This window comes from Drosophila rhopaloa, unplaced genomic scaffold (assembly GCF_018152115.1).
Source record: "Drosophila rhopaloa isolate 14029-0021.01 unplaced genomic scaffold, ASM1815211v1 contig_151, whole genome shotgun sequence".
NCBI lineage: Eukaryota > Metazoa > Arthropoda > Insecta > Diptera > Drosophilidae > Drosophila > Drosophila rhopaloa.
In genome coordinates, this window is record NW_025335030.1 from 115,033 (window position 1) to 134,507 (window position 19,475).

The 19,475-nt window shown below is 38.0% G+C and overlaps 1 protein-coding gene across 1 annotated transcript in view; it reads left to right on the forward strand.

Moving 5' to 3' along the window:
* The window catches only part of LOC123037169, a 53,180-nt gene extending 34,514 nt beyond the window's left edge, over window positions 1–18,666 (forward strand). Inside the window, exons 3-4 of the mRNA XM_044456793.1 lie at window positions 11,376–11,574; window positions 17,497–18,666. Coding sequence (XP_044312728.1) covers window positions 11,376–11,574; window positions 17,497–18,324 — 1,027 coding nt within the window. The 3' untranslated portion in view covers window positions 18,325–18,666. The remainder of the gene's footprint in view (window positions 1–11,375; window positions 11,575–17,496) is intronic.
* The last annotated feature ends 809 nt before the right edge of the window (window positions 18,667–19,475 follow it).

The window sequence follows — 19,475 nt, forward strand, 5'->3', positions numbered from 1 at the left end:
AATGATTTTCTCAGGTTTTTATATATGTAATATATTTGATCCACTTATTACATATATAAAACACAATGTTTTTTTTAATACATAGTGAAGATTTTTCTACATTTTACCTACAAAAATGTTGTTCTTATTCTTTCCCCACCAAAGTTGCCTTTTCTATTGCTTAATATATTTTTATACCCCAGCAAAGGGTATTATAATTTAAATCAAAAGTTTGAATTCTTGATTAGCATTACCAGGCGAATCGATCTATCCATGACCGTTTGTACGACAGTTTGTCTGTCCATTTCTACGCAAACCAGTGCCTCAGTTTCAAAGCCATTTGGATGAAACATCGCAAAAGTCTTCTTCTATTGCAAGTAGTATATATGACGGTAAAATTATTTTTGCATACCACTTCTATAGCCGTAAAGAAAACTTATACCTTTTTTGTACCGTATTGTGGACTCCATTTTCCAAAATCGGCGGACCAACGAAATAATTATATGCTTAGAGGCATACCAATTATCGACTTGTTTTGACCTCCTTTTTATGAAACCAATCACTCCTATGGCTTAAATAACCATGGACGAAATATAATTAGAAAACTCTAGTTTTGGGTCCACAAGGACCCCAAGAGTTTACAAGACTTATTCTATCCAAAGAGCAGCCACTTAACGTAAAAGTCGCATATTTCGGAATTTCACTACGAAAAGTCAATAGCTTTCAATCAGAGCTGCTTAAAGGAGACTGAAAACCCTAACAGGAAAAATTTCCGAACAAGAAGTAAGAGATTTTCAGAGTCAAATGCTTATTTAAAGTCAGTGTAACACGAAGAAGATCTAAAAGAAGACTGCAGAATACTAGGTTCGACTTGGATATATTGTAAAAATATAGCTGTGTTGATTGATCTACAGTAGAATAAGAAATCTAATAAGTAAAGTGGGGCGAATTGGATATTTCCTGATCTGTAGTTGTCGTCATGTTTTCAAACGACATCGAGGAAGGACTAATTCTTAAGTCTTACGCTTGGTCTTAACAACGTCAAAATACGGTTTCGGGTCCTGCGAGAACTGGAGCTCACAGATTTTGAGTGTATCAACTCTTTACCACGGAATACAGGAATTACAAAATTATTTTATTGCAGGTAAAAATGGGCATCGGACATATTATTGCATGAGTAAAATAAAGACCAATAAAAGCCAGAAATAAAATTATTTTGTCTGTCTTCCGAAAATAATTAATTCGTTTGGTTTAATTCTCGGATTTTTTAGATAGTAAAACTTTTGCTCCGTCCTCAGAGGACTCCAGATATATTAAACTCTCATAGAACTACCAACTGATTCCTATCGGAAAGCTAATTTGAAACAGTCTTGACAACGGAAAGGTGTTTTTATACCCTTGCAGAGGGTATTATAATTTCAGTCAAAAGTTTGCAACGCAGTGAAGGAGACATTTCCGACCCTATAAAGTATATATATTCTTGATCAGCATCACCAGGAGAATCGATCTAGCCATGTCCGTCTGTCCGTCTGTCCGTCCGTCTGTCCGTCCGTCTGTCCGTCCGTCCGTTTCTACGCAAACTAGTCCCTCAGTTTTAAAGCTATCTGCTTGAAACTTTTTGTCTTTTTTTTGCAGGTAGTATATAAGTCGGAACGAGCCGGATCGGGCCACTATATCATATAGCTGCCATATAACTGAACGATCGGAAATGCCATAACTTTGGTGTTTTTAAAGTTAGGAAGTTATGATTTTCTATGAGTTTTATTTTTGGCGAATTAATTCGACCTACCGAATTTCATAAGGATCGGACGACTATATCCTATAGCCGCCATATAATTGATTGATCGGAAATGCCATAACTTTGGTGTTTGTAAAGTTATCAAGTTGGGATTTTTTATGGGTTTTATTTTTGGCCAATCAATCCGACCTACCAAATTTCATAAGGATCGGCCGACTATATCCTATAGCTGCCATATAACTGAACGATTGGAAATGCCATAACTTTGGTGTTTTTAAAGTTAGGAAGTTGGGACTTTTTATGAGTATTAAGAATACACCATATGAATAATTTTGAAGAATATAATTTACAGAATATTCTGCAAGGGTATATCTTTCTTGTTAATAATGATGCAGTTCAACGGCGAAATATACAAGCAAATAATTTTAACAGTATGGAATTCCTTAAAACTAACTCCTCTGACGTGAAAATAGAGTCCAAGCAAAGACCAATATAATCTCTAAGATGCGTAACGCCCATACATTGGTTTTGCAATATGCAGCTCGTTTTTTGGTGGCGGCAAAAATTCCGCTCTCTCCGCTCGCACAAAGTTGAGAGCGTAAAAATCTAAAAATAGAATTGCACGAATAAGGAAGTGCGTATCTGTGCGTATTTGTTCGAGAAGACGATTTTCGTCCAGAAATCATTTCTGGACTAAAAAACTAATTGTGTGTCAAAAGAACTTCTATGATTGAACAGGATGTTTATTTAAATTGCATTTATGTTTAAATGGCAATGAAGCTTGATTTAAAACTTTTTTATATACATACCTTAAAAATGAATATCTGCGTATTTAATTCATAGTTTCGTTTTACATATTTAAATTATAGCTAAAAACATAACTTTTAATATAAAACATATAAAACTGCTTGATTAAATTTAAAAATATTTCAATAAAGTTTAATATATTTAAATACGATTGTTAAACAAAAACAAATCGAAGTTTATTTAAATTAAATATATTTAAAGGATAAAGAGTATTATTCATGTCTGTTTTTTATAAACTTTAAAATAAAAATATTAAATTTAATTTTAATTCAAATATATTAAACTTTGATTTAATGATTAATGGGAATATTAAATTTAAATTTAATTCAAATATATTAAACTTTGATTTAATGACATAAAATATGTAAAGTAAATACGAATATCATCATATCTAATATTATAAACCTGCATATAAATATTTTCATATTTAATCAAGCAGTTTTATTTAAAATTTTTAATAGTATATTTAATATATTGACTATTTAAATTATTTAATCAATTTAATAGAATATTTAACATTTTAACTATTTTAATTATTTAGTATATAGATATACAAGTACATATACAAATATTTATTATTTATTTTTACAGGGTGGGTTTAATTATCAAAATTTTCTACATTTTTTCCTAAGGTAGCTAGGAGTATATTTAAATATAATACAAGTACATTTTTTATAAGTTATCCATATTTAGTATTTCGTATGAAAATAAAATTTGGCTTAATGATTTTGTGCCTTTTAAATTTGATTTGAAGCTTTTTTGGAAAGAAAAACGCGAGTTATGGTATAAACCAAAACGATGAATTCCTTCTTCGTGGAATTGGTGGTGATGTTTATAAGTTTAAGTATTTATTGTATCGGGAACGGTGGATGGAAAATATAGAAACTCGACTTCCTTCAGTTTTGTCAAATTCAAGACTGACTTCTATAATATTCAGCAGTGGCCAAGAAAACGCTGCTGCCAAAAGTACATAGTTCTTATCCCTAAAGATTATAAAATGAAAGACCGATTTTTAAGGGGATACGGCCACAGCCCAAACCGTAAGAGCAAGAGCAGCCAAATTTGTTCACAGTTTTCCATTGGGGGCGTGGGCGCCCACTTAGATCCGATATGTCCCCCCAGTGGCCCCAAACAGCTCCAACATCCATTATTCTGAGCAAAAAAAAGTTTATGTATTTAAGCTTAACTTCTAAAGTGGTTGGAATTTCGATATTTGGTTTTTTCCAAATTTTAGGTTTTGAAAAGGCCTAATTAGAAATCTAAAAGAAATTTCGATATCCCCCATAATTTGGGGGCTACATTTAAAATTAACTTTTCGATTTAAAAAATCTAAACCGCTGCTCCGATCAAGATGATTTTTCGCTCAATAGTTATTCTATAGCACAAATGCTTAAGTTTAATTTTTCAAGTTTTTAACATTTTTTTAAGTATTTTTAACGAATTTATTTAGATTTTCTAAGTTATTGCGTTGCATTTTGCGTGAGCCTGTCGAGAGAGCGAAACCCAGAGAGCGGATGCCAAGAGAGCGACGGCCGAGAGAGCAACAGCCAAGAAAACTGATGAGGGGGAGGGGTAGTGCTGCAGGGAAAGGGGGGGGGAAAGAGGCAATTTAAGTTAAATTTGTTTTGGATTTTAAAAACTTAAACTGCTGCTCCGATCAATAGGATTTTCGATCAATAGTCAGTCCTGTGGATCAAATCCTTAGGTTTTATTTTTTATTTTGTAGCAGAAGTAAGAGCCTTATTTAATTTACACCATGGAAGAAAATAGAAAATTACTACAAATTCTGTAAGCAAAGCCAAAATGTTTCCAAGTTAAATATTAATCTTAAGATTCGAACTTTTGACCAAATACGTATGTACATATGTATATTTGGATATGTTTTGATTTGCTTATATGTACAATACATGTACATACATACAATGTGTGTGTATGTTTCTATTCGAAAGTAGATAATGTGCTTAAATACAAATAAAATGATTTATTATACCCGTTTATCGATCAAATGTGGAATCTGAAAATAATATGTTACTTTGCTGTTTTTGTATTGGATGCCAATCTTTTACTGTGTGTACAAAGGTTTTCGTTTCATTCAAAACAAGAAATTTGAAAACAACAAGTTCCAATTTACAAACAAGTATACATATTTATGCGCAAATTAAAATTGCATTGATAACATTGTAACTGATAAAAAGTATACTAGCTCACGACTTTTACTTGGATCACTTTCATTTATTATATAGCTCTGCCAGTATCCTTCTGATTCTCTCTCTTGAAGGATCTTCTACAAAGGTTGTTTACACAAAGGTTTTCAAAAAACGCCCAAATAAGAAATAAGAAAGTCCTGACAACCCATTTTCCTAACTCTAAACTAATATTATGCGAATGAGCAAAAAGTCGTATACAATACAATTTTACAAAGCGTTGGGGCTGAGATGGGTGAAATATTTTTTTTGGATGCACCTGGAGGGACAGGTAAAACCTTCTTGACAAACTTATTGTTCGAAGTTCAAAAAAAATAGCCCTAGCTGTAGCATCTTCCGGTATAGCTGCTACCCTGCTCAATGGAGGTCGAACTGCTCATTCTACATTTAAACTTCCTTTGGATTTAGTTAATTTAGAAACACCTCATTGCTCTATTTCAAAGCAATGTAATATGGCTGCGGTGTTTAAAGATTGTAAGTTAATTGTTTGGGATGAGTGCACAATGTCACATAAAGTTGGGCTTGAAGCCATAAATAGAACCCTGCAAGATATTAATGAGAATACTATGTTGATGGGGTGTATTACAGTCCTGCTAGCTGGAGACTATCGCCAAACCCTTCCTGTTGTGCCAAGAGGTACAAGAGCTGACGAAATAAAGGCCTCATTTCATTCATTTTTATGTCCACAGATAAAACAAGAAAGGAAAGCTAACATAGGGGGGAAACAAAAAAAATGCAGAATACTCTGTAAATTATATTCTCCAAAATTATTCATATAATGCATTCTTAATACTCATAAAAAATCCCAACTTCCTAACTTTACAAACACGAAAGTTATGGATTTAATCAGTTATATGGCAGCTATAGGATATAGTCGGCCGATCCTTTTGAAATTTGGTAGGTCGGACTGATTGGCCAAATATAAAATCCATAGAAAATCCCAACTTCCTAACTTTACAAACACGAAAGTTATGGCATTTCCGATCAATCAGTTATATGGCAGCTATGGGATATAGTCGGCCGATCCTTATGAAATTTGGTAGGTCGGATTGATTGGCCAAATATAAAACCCCCCATAGAAAATCTCAACTTCCTAACTTTACAAACACGAAAGTTATGGCATTTCCGATCAATCAGTTATATGGCAGCTATAGGATATAGTCGGCCGATCCTTATGAAATTTGGTGAGTCGGATTGATTGGCCAAATATAAAACCCATAGAAAATCTCAACTTCCTAACTTTACAAACACGAAAGTTATGGCATTTCCGATCAATCAGTTATATGGCAGCTATAGGATATAGTCGGCCTGCTTATATACTGGTGCAAAGGAAAGAAGGGTGTGTGCAAAGTTTCAATTCGATAGCTTTAAAACTGAGAGACTAGTTTGCGTAGAAACAGACAGACGGACAGACGGACAGACAGACGGACGGACGGACAGACGGACAGACGGACAGACGGACATGGCTATATCAACTCGGAGGTGATCCTGATCAAGAATATATATACTTTATAGGGTCGGAGACGTCTCCTTCACTGCGTTGCACACTTTTGACCAAAATTATAATACCCTCTGCAAGGGTATAAAAACTAGCGGTCACGAAAAATATGCGAGTGCACTTAAAAGGAGACAGTTCTGCAGGAATTTTTGCCGAAGCTCTTTTAAAAATTGGGAATGGCGTCCATCCAACAGTTGATGGAAAAATAGTTATAACATCACGCTTAGGAAATGTAGTCAAAAACGTTCAAGACCTTACATCCAAAATATTTCCTGACATTTCCAACATATCATGTAAAAGCTTATATGGCTATCTGAGCGCGCCATTTTGACAACGAAAAATGAAAGAGCAACCACTATTAATAATTTATTGCTAAACTCATTTGATGGTTTAGAAGTCTTCTATAAATCGGTCGACTCTGTTCCTGATGCTGATAATGCTGTATGCAATGGGACACGATTGCAGATAAAAGGTCTTCATAAGAATGTAATCGAAGCAACAGTATTTACGGGGTGCGCGAAGGGGGAAACAGTATTTATACCCATTAATACCATCCAGTCTGCCGTTTCAGTTTAAAAGGCTACAATTCCCTCTAAAAGTTTGCTTTGCAATAACTATAAATAAATCGCAGGGGCAGAGTTTGAAGCTGGCTGGACTAGATCTTAGAGAAGATTGCTTCTCTCACGGACAATTTTATGTCGCATGCTCTAGAGTTAGCTCTGCCAGTAGCCTTATTATTCTCGCTCCTGAAGGATCTTCTAAAAATTTTGTTTACACAGAGGTTTTAAAGTAATCATATTAATTAACATTATTAAACCTAGAAAGTTTCAGTGGAATAGGTCTAATTGGAGATACCACATTAAAAAAAACGAGCCAATTTCTCTACCTCAGGGGTGGTGTGGAATTGGGAAAGTCTTGACAACCGTACTCAAAACTAATTTTAAGCGAACGAAGTCGCGCCGGGTACAGCTAGTATGTATATATATGTATATCTTACATACTAATACAAAGTGCATAAACATAAGTGTGTAGTTCGAGTGCCGCTGCTTCGAGTGGCGATCCGCTGAGTCGGTGTCGCGTTTCCTGGTTGAGAGGAGTTGGGGTTTCCTCTCAAGTGCAGTGTTGACAAAAATGGGTCCAAGAGCAACGACTGGCCCTTTGGTCGGTCGTTGTTCTAAATGTCAATTAAATCTAAAGTTGCAACACTTTAGTTTATATGTGTCGAAATTAGGGTAGCTCGGGGAGGTTTCGTTGGGGGCTCAGCGTGCCGTGCCTGTACGGTAACTCGCGCAAACCTTTTTTTTTTCCCCTTTGGGTTGTTCTTTTTTCTAAATAATTAAAATAGTTAATATACAAATATTTATATAAATTTAATTTATATTATGATAATAATTTTATATAATGCTATTATAATACGTATAATATAAAAATACCACATATTTTTAAATCCGTATATTTAAAATACAATAAATATAAAAATATTCATCCTGTTCAATCGCAATATTTCTGAGGCTCCTAAAAATCGTTCACACGTTGCACGCTGAATACCCTAATGACAATTATTCCAATGTAAAGTCATGTATGAAATAAATTATGTATCTTTATATACGTATGTAGATATATTTGGTCATTACTAAAAAACATACTACATAAAATAAGTATTTTTAATTATGTTAGAATTTAAAATAAAGAGTATATTTCGACAGCGCGCTGCAGCGAATTTCTTCGCTTGTGAATACATGTGCACACATACAGTCTTCGGCTGTCGCAGTATGCGTGCAAGAGAGCGGCTGGCTCTAGAGCGCTCTCTCGCTGGCTTTTGGGCAAGAGAGCGAAAAGCCAGTTGAAAACCAGCACAAAAAATTCGTGTGCAAAAAAATCGTATGGCGTTACGCATCTTAGAGATTATATTGGTCTTTGGTCCAAGCCAATTAAGAATCCACGTCCCTGTCTAGAGTGACGGTCATCCCTAAAGATTATAAAATGAAAGACCGATTTTTAATTTTTTGCGTGAGCCTGTCGAGAGAGCGAAACCCAGAGAGCGGATGCCAAGAGAGCGACGGCCGAGAGAGCAACAGCCAAGAAAACTGATGATGGTGAGTGGTAGTGCTGCAGGGAAAGGGGAGGGGAAAGAGGCAATTTAAGTTAAATTTGTTTAGGATTTTAAAAACTTAAACTGCTGCTCCGATCAATATGATTTTCGATCAATAGTCAGTCCTGTGGATCAAATGCTTAGGTTTTATTTTTCATTTTGTAGCAGAAGTAAGAGCCTTATTTAATTTCCACCATGGAAGAAAATAGAAAATTACTACAAATTCTGTAAGCAAAGCCAAAATGTTTCCAAGTTAAATATTAATCTTAAGATTCGAACTTTTGACCAAATACGTATGTACATATATTTGGATATGTTTTGATTTGCTTATATGTACAATACATGTACATACATACAATGTGTGTGTATGTTTCTATTCGAAAGTAGATAATGTGCTTAAATACAAATAAAATGATTTATTATACCCGTTTATCGATCAAATGTGGAATCTGAAAATAATACGTTACTTTGCTGTTTTTGTATTGGATGCCAATCTTTTACTGTGTGTACAAAGGTTTTCGTTTCATTCAAAACAAGAAATTTGAAAACAACAAATTCCAATTTACAAACAAGTATACATATTTGTGCGCAAATTAAAATTGCATTGATAACATTGTAACTGATAAAAAGTATACTAGCTCACGACTTTTACTTGGATCACTTTCATCCCTAAAGATTATAAAATGAAAGACCGATTTTTAAGGGGATACGGCCACAGCCCAAACCGTAAGAGCAAGAGCAGCCAAATTTTTTCACAGTATTCCATTGGGGGCGTGGGCGCCCACTAAGATCCGATATGTCCCCCCAGTGGCCCCAAACAGCTCCAACATCCATTATTCTGAGCAAAAAAAAGTTGATGTATTTAAGCTTAACTTCTAAACTGGTTGGAATTTCGATATTTGGTTTTTTCCGAATTTTAGGTTTTGAAAAGGCCTAATTAGAAATCTAAAAGAAATTTTGATATACCCCATAATTTGGGGGCTACATTTAAAATTAACTTTTCGATTTAAAAAATCTAAGCCGCTGCTCCGATCAAGATGATTTTTCGCTCAATAGTTATTCTATGGCCCAAATGCTTAAGTTTAATTTTTCAAGTTTTTAAAATTTTTTTAAGTATTTTTAACGAATTTATTTAGATTTTCTAAGTCATTGCGTTGCATTTTGCGGGAGCCTTTCGAGAGAACGAAACCCAGAAGCCAAGAGAGCGACGGCCGAGAGAGCAACAGCCAAGAAAACTGATGATGGTGAGTGGTGGTATTGCTGCTTGGAAAGGGGAGGGGAAAGAGGCAATTTAAGTTAAATTTGTTTAGGATTTTAAAAACTTAAACTGCTGCTCCGATCAATATGATTTTCGATCAATAGTCAGTCCTGTGGATCAAATGCTTAGGTTTTATTTTTCATTTTGTAGCAGAAGTAAGAGCCTTATTTAATTTACACCATGGAAGAAAATATAAAATTACTACAAATTCTGTAAGCAAAGCCAAAATGTTTCCAAGTTAAATATTAATCTTAAGATTCGAACTTTTCACCAAATACGTATGTATATTTGGATATGTTTTGATTACATAGTTATTCTATGGCCCAAATGCTTAAGTTTAATTTTTCAAGTTTTTAACATTTTTTTAAGTATTTTTAACGAATTTATTTAGATTTTCTAAGTTATTGCGTTGCATTTTGCGTGAGCCTGTCGAGAGAGCGAAACCCAGAGAGCGGATGCCAAGAGAGCGACGGCCGAGAGAGCAACAGCCAAGAAAACTTATGAGGGGGAGGGGTAGTGCTGCTGGGAAAGGGGAGGGGAAAGAGGCAATTTTAGTTAAATTTGTTTTGGATTTTAAAAACTTAAACTGCTGCTCCGATCAATAGGATTTTCGATCAATAGTCAGTCCTGTGGATCAAATGCTTAGGTTTTATTTTTCATTTTGTAGCAGAAGTAAGAGCCTTATTTAATTTCCACCATGGAAGAAAATAGAAAATTACTACAAATTCTGTAAGCAAAGCCAAAATGTTTCCAAGTTAAATATTAATCTTAAGATTCGAACTTTTGACCAAATACGTACATATATTTGGATATGTTTTGATTTGCTTATATGTACAATACATGTACATACATACAATGTGTGTGTATGTTTCTATTCGAAAGTAGATAATGTGCTTAAATACAAATAAAATGATTTATTATACCCGTTTATCGATCAAATGTGGAATCTGAAAATAATACGTTACTTTGCTGTTTTTGTATTGGATGCCAATCTTTTACTGTGTGTAAGTTAACACACCCAGTTCCCACAAAGACAAATTGTCGAGTTGCAGGCCATATCCGGTGGCCAACACGCGCAGTAAGGAAACCGCCGACTCTGCACTCCGAGGGCAGTTGCCCGGAGCCCGGTCAGAGCACTCGCGGAGCGAGTGATCGCCACCGGCCGGATATCTGCTGCTGACCTGGCGCTTTATTTCTGGCGCTGGGAACACTTACTCAGCGGATGATCGCCACCGGCCGGATACCAAGTGCTGACCCGGCACTTTAGCGGCAGCGCTGCGACCAGGCAAAAGCCTCGAGCCGCGGCCGGACCGGGACCTTAAGTTAGTCTAAATTTGTACTCCGCAGCCTTAGCTGTGTTTTGTAAATCAAGTATTGTTTATCCTCTACCTTAACAGGTTTAGGAGTAATAAATAATAAACTTAACATCGCACCGTGTCTTTATTATCCTCTGCCTTAACAGGTTTAGGAGAAATAGGGATTAATTAAATACCAAATACCAAACCAAAATAACTGGCGCTCAACGTAACCGATCCCGCGATGCTCGGTACCGTGCGAATTACAAAAAGTAATTTGAAATTCAAAAGTATTAAAAATACTCGCGCGACACCGTGCAGTGAATTTAAAAAAATAATAATAAATAAATAATTAAATTGCCTATAAAATAAAATAGAAAAACGGCAAAATAAATAAAGCAAATAAAGCATCGATACTGACAGCAGAGACATATAAAATTAAACGCTAAGAAATCAGCGACGGGAAATAAAGGGGAACACAAGACCTCTCACCCGCCACCCGAGAAACTCAACGAGGAGCAGCAGCAACGACAGCAGCAACAACAACGACAACTGTAGCGGCGACAGAGACGACTGCAACGGCGGCAGAGACAACAGCGGCGACAGAGACAACTGCAGCGCCGGCAGAGACAACTGGCAGAGAAGGCAGCGCGTGCAGAACCAACAAATAAAAAATCTCGACGGCGGAGTAACCATAAGAAATGTGAGTAGGCTTCTTGTCTTTTTTTTCACTCGCCAATAAATAAAGTATTCGGAGAGCTAAAATTGCCGGTACAGTGGGCACATTATTATTTTCCCCACACAAATTTTTTTATTTTTAATTAATAAATAAATAATAAAGTATTCGGAGAAGTAAAATTGCCGGTACAGTGGGCACACATTATTATTTTCCCCACACAAAATTTTTGTTATTTTTGAACAAATTAATTATTAATTGCCAAGTGAAACAAGGAGTGTTTTTCTGGAAATATTAAAATATTAAAATTATAATAAAATCTATTAACGGTGGGAGCATTAGTATTCCCCGTGTATTAAATTTTTATTTCAATTAATAAAATGAATTATTAATTAAAACAAATTTTTCAAGATATTTAAAAAAAAAAAAAATTTTTTAAATTACCATTCCCACATCTAATTGTCGGAGTGAGAAAACATTAAAACTCATCTACAAAATATTCAGGAAAGCTCTTGATCGGATTTCGTCGCACCCATAGAAACTGGTGCTACACATTTTTATTTGAATTTTTTTTTCTCTCTTCTACTGTCGTTGTGGAAAAAAATAAATATTGAAAATAAATTATTCTCATGAAATATTTCGAAATACGGATCTATGTATAGGTTACGGTTTTCAGCGAGGAGGTTCTCGAGGAATATAGGAAACTCTTAAATACAAACGTAAAAAATAAAAATTACCAACATTCCGAGGCAGATTACCCATCTAGCAGTAGGGCAGTATTCATTCGAGACAGCGTTCTCAACGTCACAAACCCAGAAACCCAGCAAGAAGTACAAGATATGCAAGCAGAACAGATTGCAAATATGGAGGCCGCCATAGCTGGCGCACTCCAAAAACAACAGCAGCTATTTGATGAAAAATTAGCCGCAATTGTAGGGGAGTTAAACTCATTAAAAGTTAAGGATAATGTTACACGAATCCAAACATTCGAAGAAATTAAATTAGAACCACAAAGAGTACGTTGTGACGAACCTCTTGACATGGTCAAGTCAGTCCCAGAATTCGACGGTAAACAAGAAAATTATGTTTGCTGGAGACAAGCTGCCACCGCAGCCTACAAAGTATTTGAGGGCTATGAAGGCAGCAGCCGACATTATCAGGCTGTCGGAATACTGAAAAACAAAGTAAGGGGACCAGCGGCTGCTGCGCTATCCTCTTTCAACACGGTATTCAATTTTCATGCCATACTGGCACGCCTAGACTTCACGTATGCGGACAAAACTCCGACACACGTAATTAAACAAGAATTAAGCCTGTCGAGGCAGGGGGAACTACCTCTGCTCAAGTATTACGATGAAATAGAACGGAAGCTAACGCTTCTAACTAACAAAACTATCATGACACACGACGCAGCCGCAGCGGCCGTCCTAAATGAACAACACAGAGAAGACGCTTTGCATGCGTTCATATCTGGGTTAAAAAAATCACTGAAAATAGCCGTTTTTCCGGCACAGCCACGGGACTTGCCATCAGCATTAGCGTTAGCGCAAGAGGCTGAATCAAGTAACGAAAGGAGCATATTTGCGGCTACCTTCGCCCGGCACAGTGAAGAAAAATCATTTAAGCCGAGCAACCAGCGACAAGCAGGTTGGAAAAATTATGAGCAGAACCAAAATCAAGGGGCAATAAAAAAAAACCCTCACTTCGTTAGGACCCAGAAAGGAGCCAACAACCAAAATGGTTCTTTCCGTCAGAAACCATATAATAGCACAGGGAATAATCAGGGCCAGCCAACACCAGAGCCAATGGAGGTTGATACCTCCTCCAGATTTAGGCAGCCCACAACATGGCAAAAAGGGCAGTCGGCACGGTTTCAACAAAAAATAAACTTCATGCCGGAAGAAAAACCCGACGACGAAGATTATGACTCCATTGCCCAGGCCTGCGCTACTGAGATGGAAGACGAGTTAGACGCAGAGGACTCCTGTAATTTTTTAGGGTAAAGTCCCTGCTCCCCTACATTACGCGTAAGGTAGCAGGAAGTGAAATAAAATTACTACTAGATACAGGCACTTCCAAAAATTATATCACTCCACCCCCGGGGCTAAAAGGCATCGTGGCGGCGGAAAAACCTTTCACAGTGAAATCAATACATGGCTTCACCAAAATAGACAAAAAATGTCTAGTTTCAGTTTTTAACGTAAAAACACCCTTTTTTATATTAAATAACCTTAAAGACTTTGACGGTATTATCGGGCTCGACTTGCTTAAACAAGTGAATGCGAAACTCGATTTTACTGGGAATATCCTGCTTACAAACAATGGAACTGAAAAGATCCAGTTTACTAAAGCAGAAAACGTTAACTTTATAAAAATCGATGATGAGGATGTTCCCCTGGCAATTAAAGCCACCTTTGACAAAATGATTGTAAAAAATCATAGGGCCTTCGCCGACCCAGACGAAGCATTGCCGTTTAATATAAACACGATCGCCACGATTAAAACTGACGGGGAGCCGGTGTACTCCAAGTCGTACCCGCATCCCATGGGTGTAACCGAATTCGTCAATGCAGAGGTTAAACAACTTCTTGCGGACCGCGTAATAAGGCCATCCAAGTCCCCATATAACAACCCTACCTGGGTTGTAGACAAAAAAAGGCACAGACCAAAATGGCGTTAAGAAGAAGCGATTGGTTATCGACTTTAGGAAGTTGAATGAAAGAACCGTAGATGATAGATACCCTATCCCTACAATTTCGACAATACTGTCGAACATGGGCGAGTCACAATTCTTTACGACACTCGACCTCAAATCAGGTTTTCACCAGATAGAGCTGGCGGAGAAGGACAGGGAAAAGACTGCCTTCTCTATAAACAACGGCAAGTACGAATTCTGTAGATTGCCATTCGGACTTAAAAACGCCCCAAGCATATTTCAAAGGGCCATCGACGACGTGCTTAGAGAAGGAATCTCTAAGTTATGCTACGTGTACGTAGATGACGTCATAATATTTTCTAAGACAAAAGAGGACCACGTTAAAGACGTGGATTGGGTACTAACCAAACTCCTGGAAGCAGGCATGAGAGTATCCCAGGAAAAATCAAAGTTCTTTAAAAAGAGCGTTGAGTACTTGGGGTTCATTGTGTCACAAGGGGGGCTTAGAACTTCACCTGAAAAGGTAAAAGCCATAAAAGAATTTCCCCAACCAAAAACACTTTTCGACCTCAGATCCTTCCTGGGGTTAGCAAGCTACTACAGGTGCTTTATCAAAAACTTCGCGACAATCGCAAGACCCCTGACAAACATCCTAAAGGGAGAAAATGGGAAAGCCAGCAAATACCAGTCAAGGAAAATTGACATAGATTTCACCAAAGAACAGAGAGAAACTTTTGACAGACTAAGGGAAATCTTGGCGTCAGAAGATGTTCTGCTCTCGTATCCAGATTTTAAGAAACCATTCGATTTAACAACGGATGCATCGGGCTTTGGTTTGGGGGCGGTGCTATCCCAAGATGGCCGCCCAATCACAATGATTTCACGTGCCCTACGTGACTGCGAAAAAAATTATGCGACCAATGAACGAGAACTCCTCGCCATTGTTTGGTCACTAAAAAACCTCCGGAATTACCTTTACGGAGTAAAAGACTTACAGATTTTTACCGATCACCAGCCACTAACCTTTGCTGTCTCGGACAAAAATCCCAACGCGAAGCTAAAACGTTGGAAGGGGATTATTGATGATCATGGCGCAAAACTAGTTTATAAGCCAGGCAAGGAAAACCTTGTGGCGGACGCATTATCCCGCCAGAACATAAACGCCTTAGAAGACGGACAGGAATCAGATGCAGCCACAATACACAGCGAACAGTCGCTTACGTACACGATTGATACAACTGACAACCCAGTAAACTGTTTCCGAAATCAAATAATAATTGAGGACGGAAACAGCTTCTCGATAGACACATTTATCTTGTTTAAGAGTAAGGTGAGGCATACAATTAGAACACCTAATCGGGAAAACCTTCTAAATACGCTACAAGATGTCGTAAACGCTGAGGTAGTAAACGCAATTCACTGCTCCCTACCAACTTTGGCATTTATTCAACATCAGCTGGTCGAGTCGTTCCCTAGCACTTCCTTCAAGTACGCGAAGAGCTTTGTTCAGGACATAACGGACACAACCGAACAGAGGGAGATCGTCATAACAGAACACAACAGGGCTCACCGAGCTGCACAGGAAAATGTGAAGCAAATCCTTAGAGATTACTTTTTCCCAAAAATGCTTCGGCTAGCAACGGAAATCACCTCAAACTGCAGAACCTGCTCTATGGGAAAATACAAACGCCATCCATCTAAGCAGGCGATAGCGGAAACACCTATTCCTTTTTCCGTGGGAGAAATCCTACACATCGATATCTTCTCAACAGACGGAAAACTTTTCCTCACTTGCGTAGATAAATTCTCGAAATTCGCCACAGTGCAAGCCATCGCATCGAGGGCTATTGTGGACATTAAAGCCCCCTTACTACATGTAATAAATTTTTTTCCAAAAACAAAAACAATCTATTGCGATAATGAAAGATCACTAAACTCTGAAACCATTAAATCAATTTTGCTTAACCACTTCAATATCACCATTTCCAACGCTCCACCCCTACATAGCACCTCAAATGGGCAAGTGGAGAGGTTTCATAGTACTCTGGCAGAAATAGCCAGATGCCTGAAACTGGAAAACAAACTAAATGACACTGTCGAATTAATCCTTTTGGCAGCTTACAAATATAACAATTCAATTCACTCAGTAACCGATAGGAAACCAATGGAAATAGTTCACTCAAAGTCCACAGAATTCGAGAGAGGAATTAGTAGGAAAATTCAACAGGCCCAAGAAAGGAGCCTTGACCACGTAAACAAGGGTAGGACTTATAAGGACTATCAGGTCGGTGAAAGAGTTTTTCTTAAAGCAAACAAACGCCTGGGAAATAAACTCTCACCGCTATGTTCGGAAGAAGTTATTGAAGCAGACCTGGGGACAACGGTCCTAATTAGTGGGAGGGTGGTCCACAAGGACAATCTGCGCTAATCATCTTCGCTAGATTCCCGACCCATTTTTATACTTTTTATATTTTGTATTCTTTTTATTCTTATATTCCTTTTTTACAACTTTATATTTCTCTAGGTTAGGAAGGTGCATTTTACTTTTGGCACTAACGGCTGTTAGGACGGACGCGACAGTAAAACTGAACGACTATACGAACGCAGACTATATCCCAATAGAGGACGGTAGCATAGTAGTTTGGGAATCTTACGGATACTTACAGCACGCAACGAACATGACGACCTACGAAGACTACGCCGACCAGACTGAAACATTGACGAGGACTTTTACTGACGACCATAGAATACCGGTTATAACAACAGACCTTAAGCACATTCGCAAGTTGGTAGCTACCCTAAAAATCCATCATAGGTCCGCTAGAAGTATAAACTTAATTGGGACAGCTTTAAAGGTCATTGCAGGCACTCCCGACTTCAATGATTGGGAACAGATAAAATTCAATCAAGAGCAACTAATGAACGCAGACGAGGGGCAAACTGAATTAAATATTAAATTTCAGGAACGTTTAAACGAACTCGCGAGCGCAATGAATCAAATTCAAAAGTTTGAAACCAATAAAGAAACACACCTCTTGGAAATCATTTTGGCAAAAAATAGAATCGTTATCACAGATCTGGAAAATATCCTAATGGGCTTAACCCTAGCAAAATTAAATATTGTAAGTCCGGCAATTCTAGATAGCTCCGACATTGGCGAATTTAGGGACAAGCAGCCTATTAACATTAGTTTAATAGAAATATTAGAAGTATCTAGTATAAGTGTTTTTCAAAATTTCGATATCCTCCATTTTCTTATTAAATTTCCTAATCCTAAGTTCGTATGTAAAAAGATAACGGTCTACCCGGTCCAGCACAACAAAAAAATACTGGACTTTGAAAAAGGAAACCTAGTCGCTGAGTGCCCAGGGCGAAATCTCAACATCGGATACTGCAAGACGACGGTTGGCGCCACCTTCTGCAGGGAGCTGCAAAATGGTACTTGTGCCCAGCAACTAGTTTCCGGAGCCACTGCGCACTGCTCCACGCTTCCAGGGCATCTGGATCCAGTTACGGTAGTAGATCACGGCACCCTCATAGTGAACGAGGCCAACATGACCATAACCGACGACCAAGGACGGGACCAAAAAATATCTGGGACCTACCTGGTAACCTATTCCGACAGAATAAGTCTCAACGGAACTTGGTTCATAAATCAGCTGGGAAACTCGATGAAAAAACCCGCCGTATCGGCCATGGCCGTTGTCAACGTCACGGCACACCAAAACCGGCTAAGTCTCCCATTTCTCCACGAGCTGAGCCTGAGAAACCTTCACCACATCGGGACCCTTAGAGAAGAGCTTTCCTTGGGCTCCCTCCTCAGCTACTCCATCACCCTACTCGCCTCCTTCCTACTGTGTTCCACTGTTTGGCTCGGCTACCACCATCTGAAGACCAGGAGCCCCGTCAAATCAGGGGCTAATGGTGACGTAGAAGCAGCAGGTCACCGGGACGGCGACCACTTAAAAGAGGGAGAAGTTAACACACCCAGTTCCCACAAAGACAAATTGTCGAGTTGCAGGCCATATCCGGTGGCCAACACGCGCAGTAAGGAAACCGCCGACTCTGCACTCCGAGGGCAGTTGCCCGGAGCCCGGTCAGAGCACTCGCGGAGCGAGTGATCGCCACCGGCCGGATATCTGCTGCTGACCTGGCGCTTTATTTCTGGCGCTGGGAACACTTACTCAGCGGATGATCGCCACCGGCCGGATACCAAGTGCTGACCCGGCACTTTAGCGGCAGCGCTGCGACCAGGCAAAAGCCTCGAGCCGCGGCCGGACCGGGACCTTAAGTTAGTCTAAATTTGTACTCCGCAGCCTTAGCTGTGTTTTGTAAATCAAGTATTGTTTATCCTCTACCTTAACAGGTTTAGGAGTAATAAATAATAAACTTAATATCGCACCGTGTCTTTATTATCCTCTGCCTTAACAGGTTTAGGAGAAATAGGGATTAATTAAATACCAAATACCAAACCAAAATAACTTGTACAAAGGTTTTCGGTTCATTCAAAAAAAATTTGAAAACAACAAATTCCAATTTATAAACAAGTATACATATTTGTGCGCAAATTAAAATTGCATTGATAACATTGTAACTGATAAAAAGTATACAAGCTCACGACTTTTACTTGGATCACTTTCATCCCTAAAGATTATAAAATGAAAGACCGATTTTTAAGGGGATACGGCCACAGCCCAAACCGTAAGAGCAAGAGCAGCCAAATTTTTTCACAGTATTCCATTGGGGGCGTGGGCGCCCACTTAGATCCGATATGTCCCCCCAGTGGCCCCACTCCAACATCCATTATTCTGAGAAAAAAAAAGTTTATGTATTTATGCTTAATTTACAAAGTGGTTGGAATTTCGATATTTGGTTTTTTCCGAATTTTAGGTTTTGAAAAGGCCTAATTAGAAATCTAAAAGAAATTTCGATATCCCCCATAATTTGGGGGCTACATTTAAAATTAACTTTTCGATTTAAAAAATCTAAGCCGCTGCTCCGATCAAGATGATTTTTCGCTCAATAGTTATTCTATGGCCCAAATGCTTAAGTTTAATTTTTCAAGTTTTTAACATTTTCTAAGTCATTGCGTTGCATTTTGCGGGAGCCTTTCGAGAGAACGAAACCCAGAAGCCAAGAGAGCGACGGCCGAGAGAGCAACAGCCAAGAAAACTGATGATGGTGAGTGGTGGTAGTGCTGCAGGGAAAGGGGAGGGGAAAGAGGCAATTTAAGTTAAATTTGTTTAGGATTTTAAAAACTTAAACTGCTGCT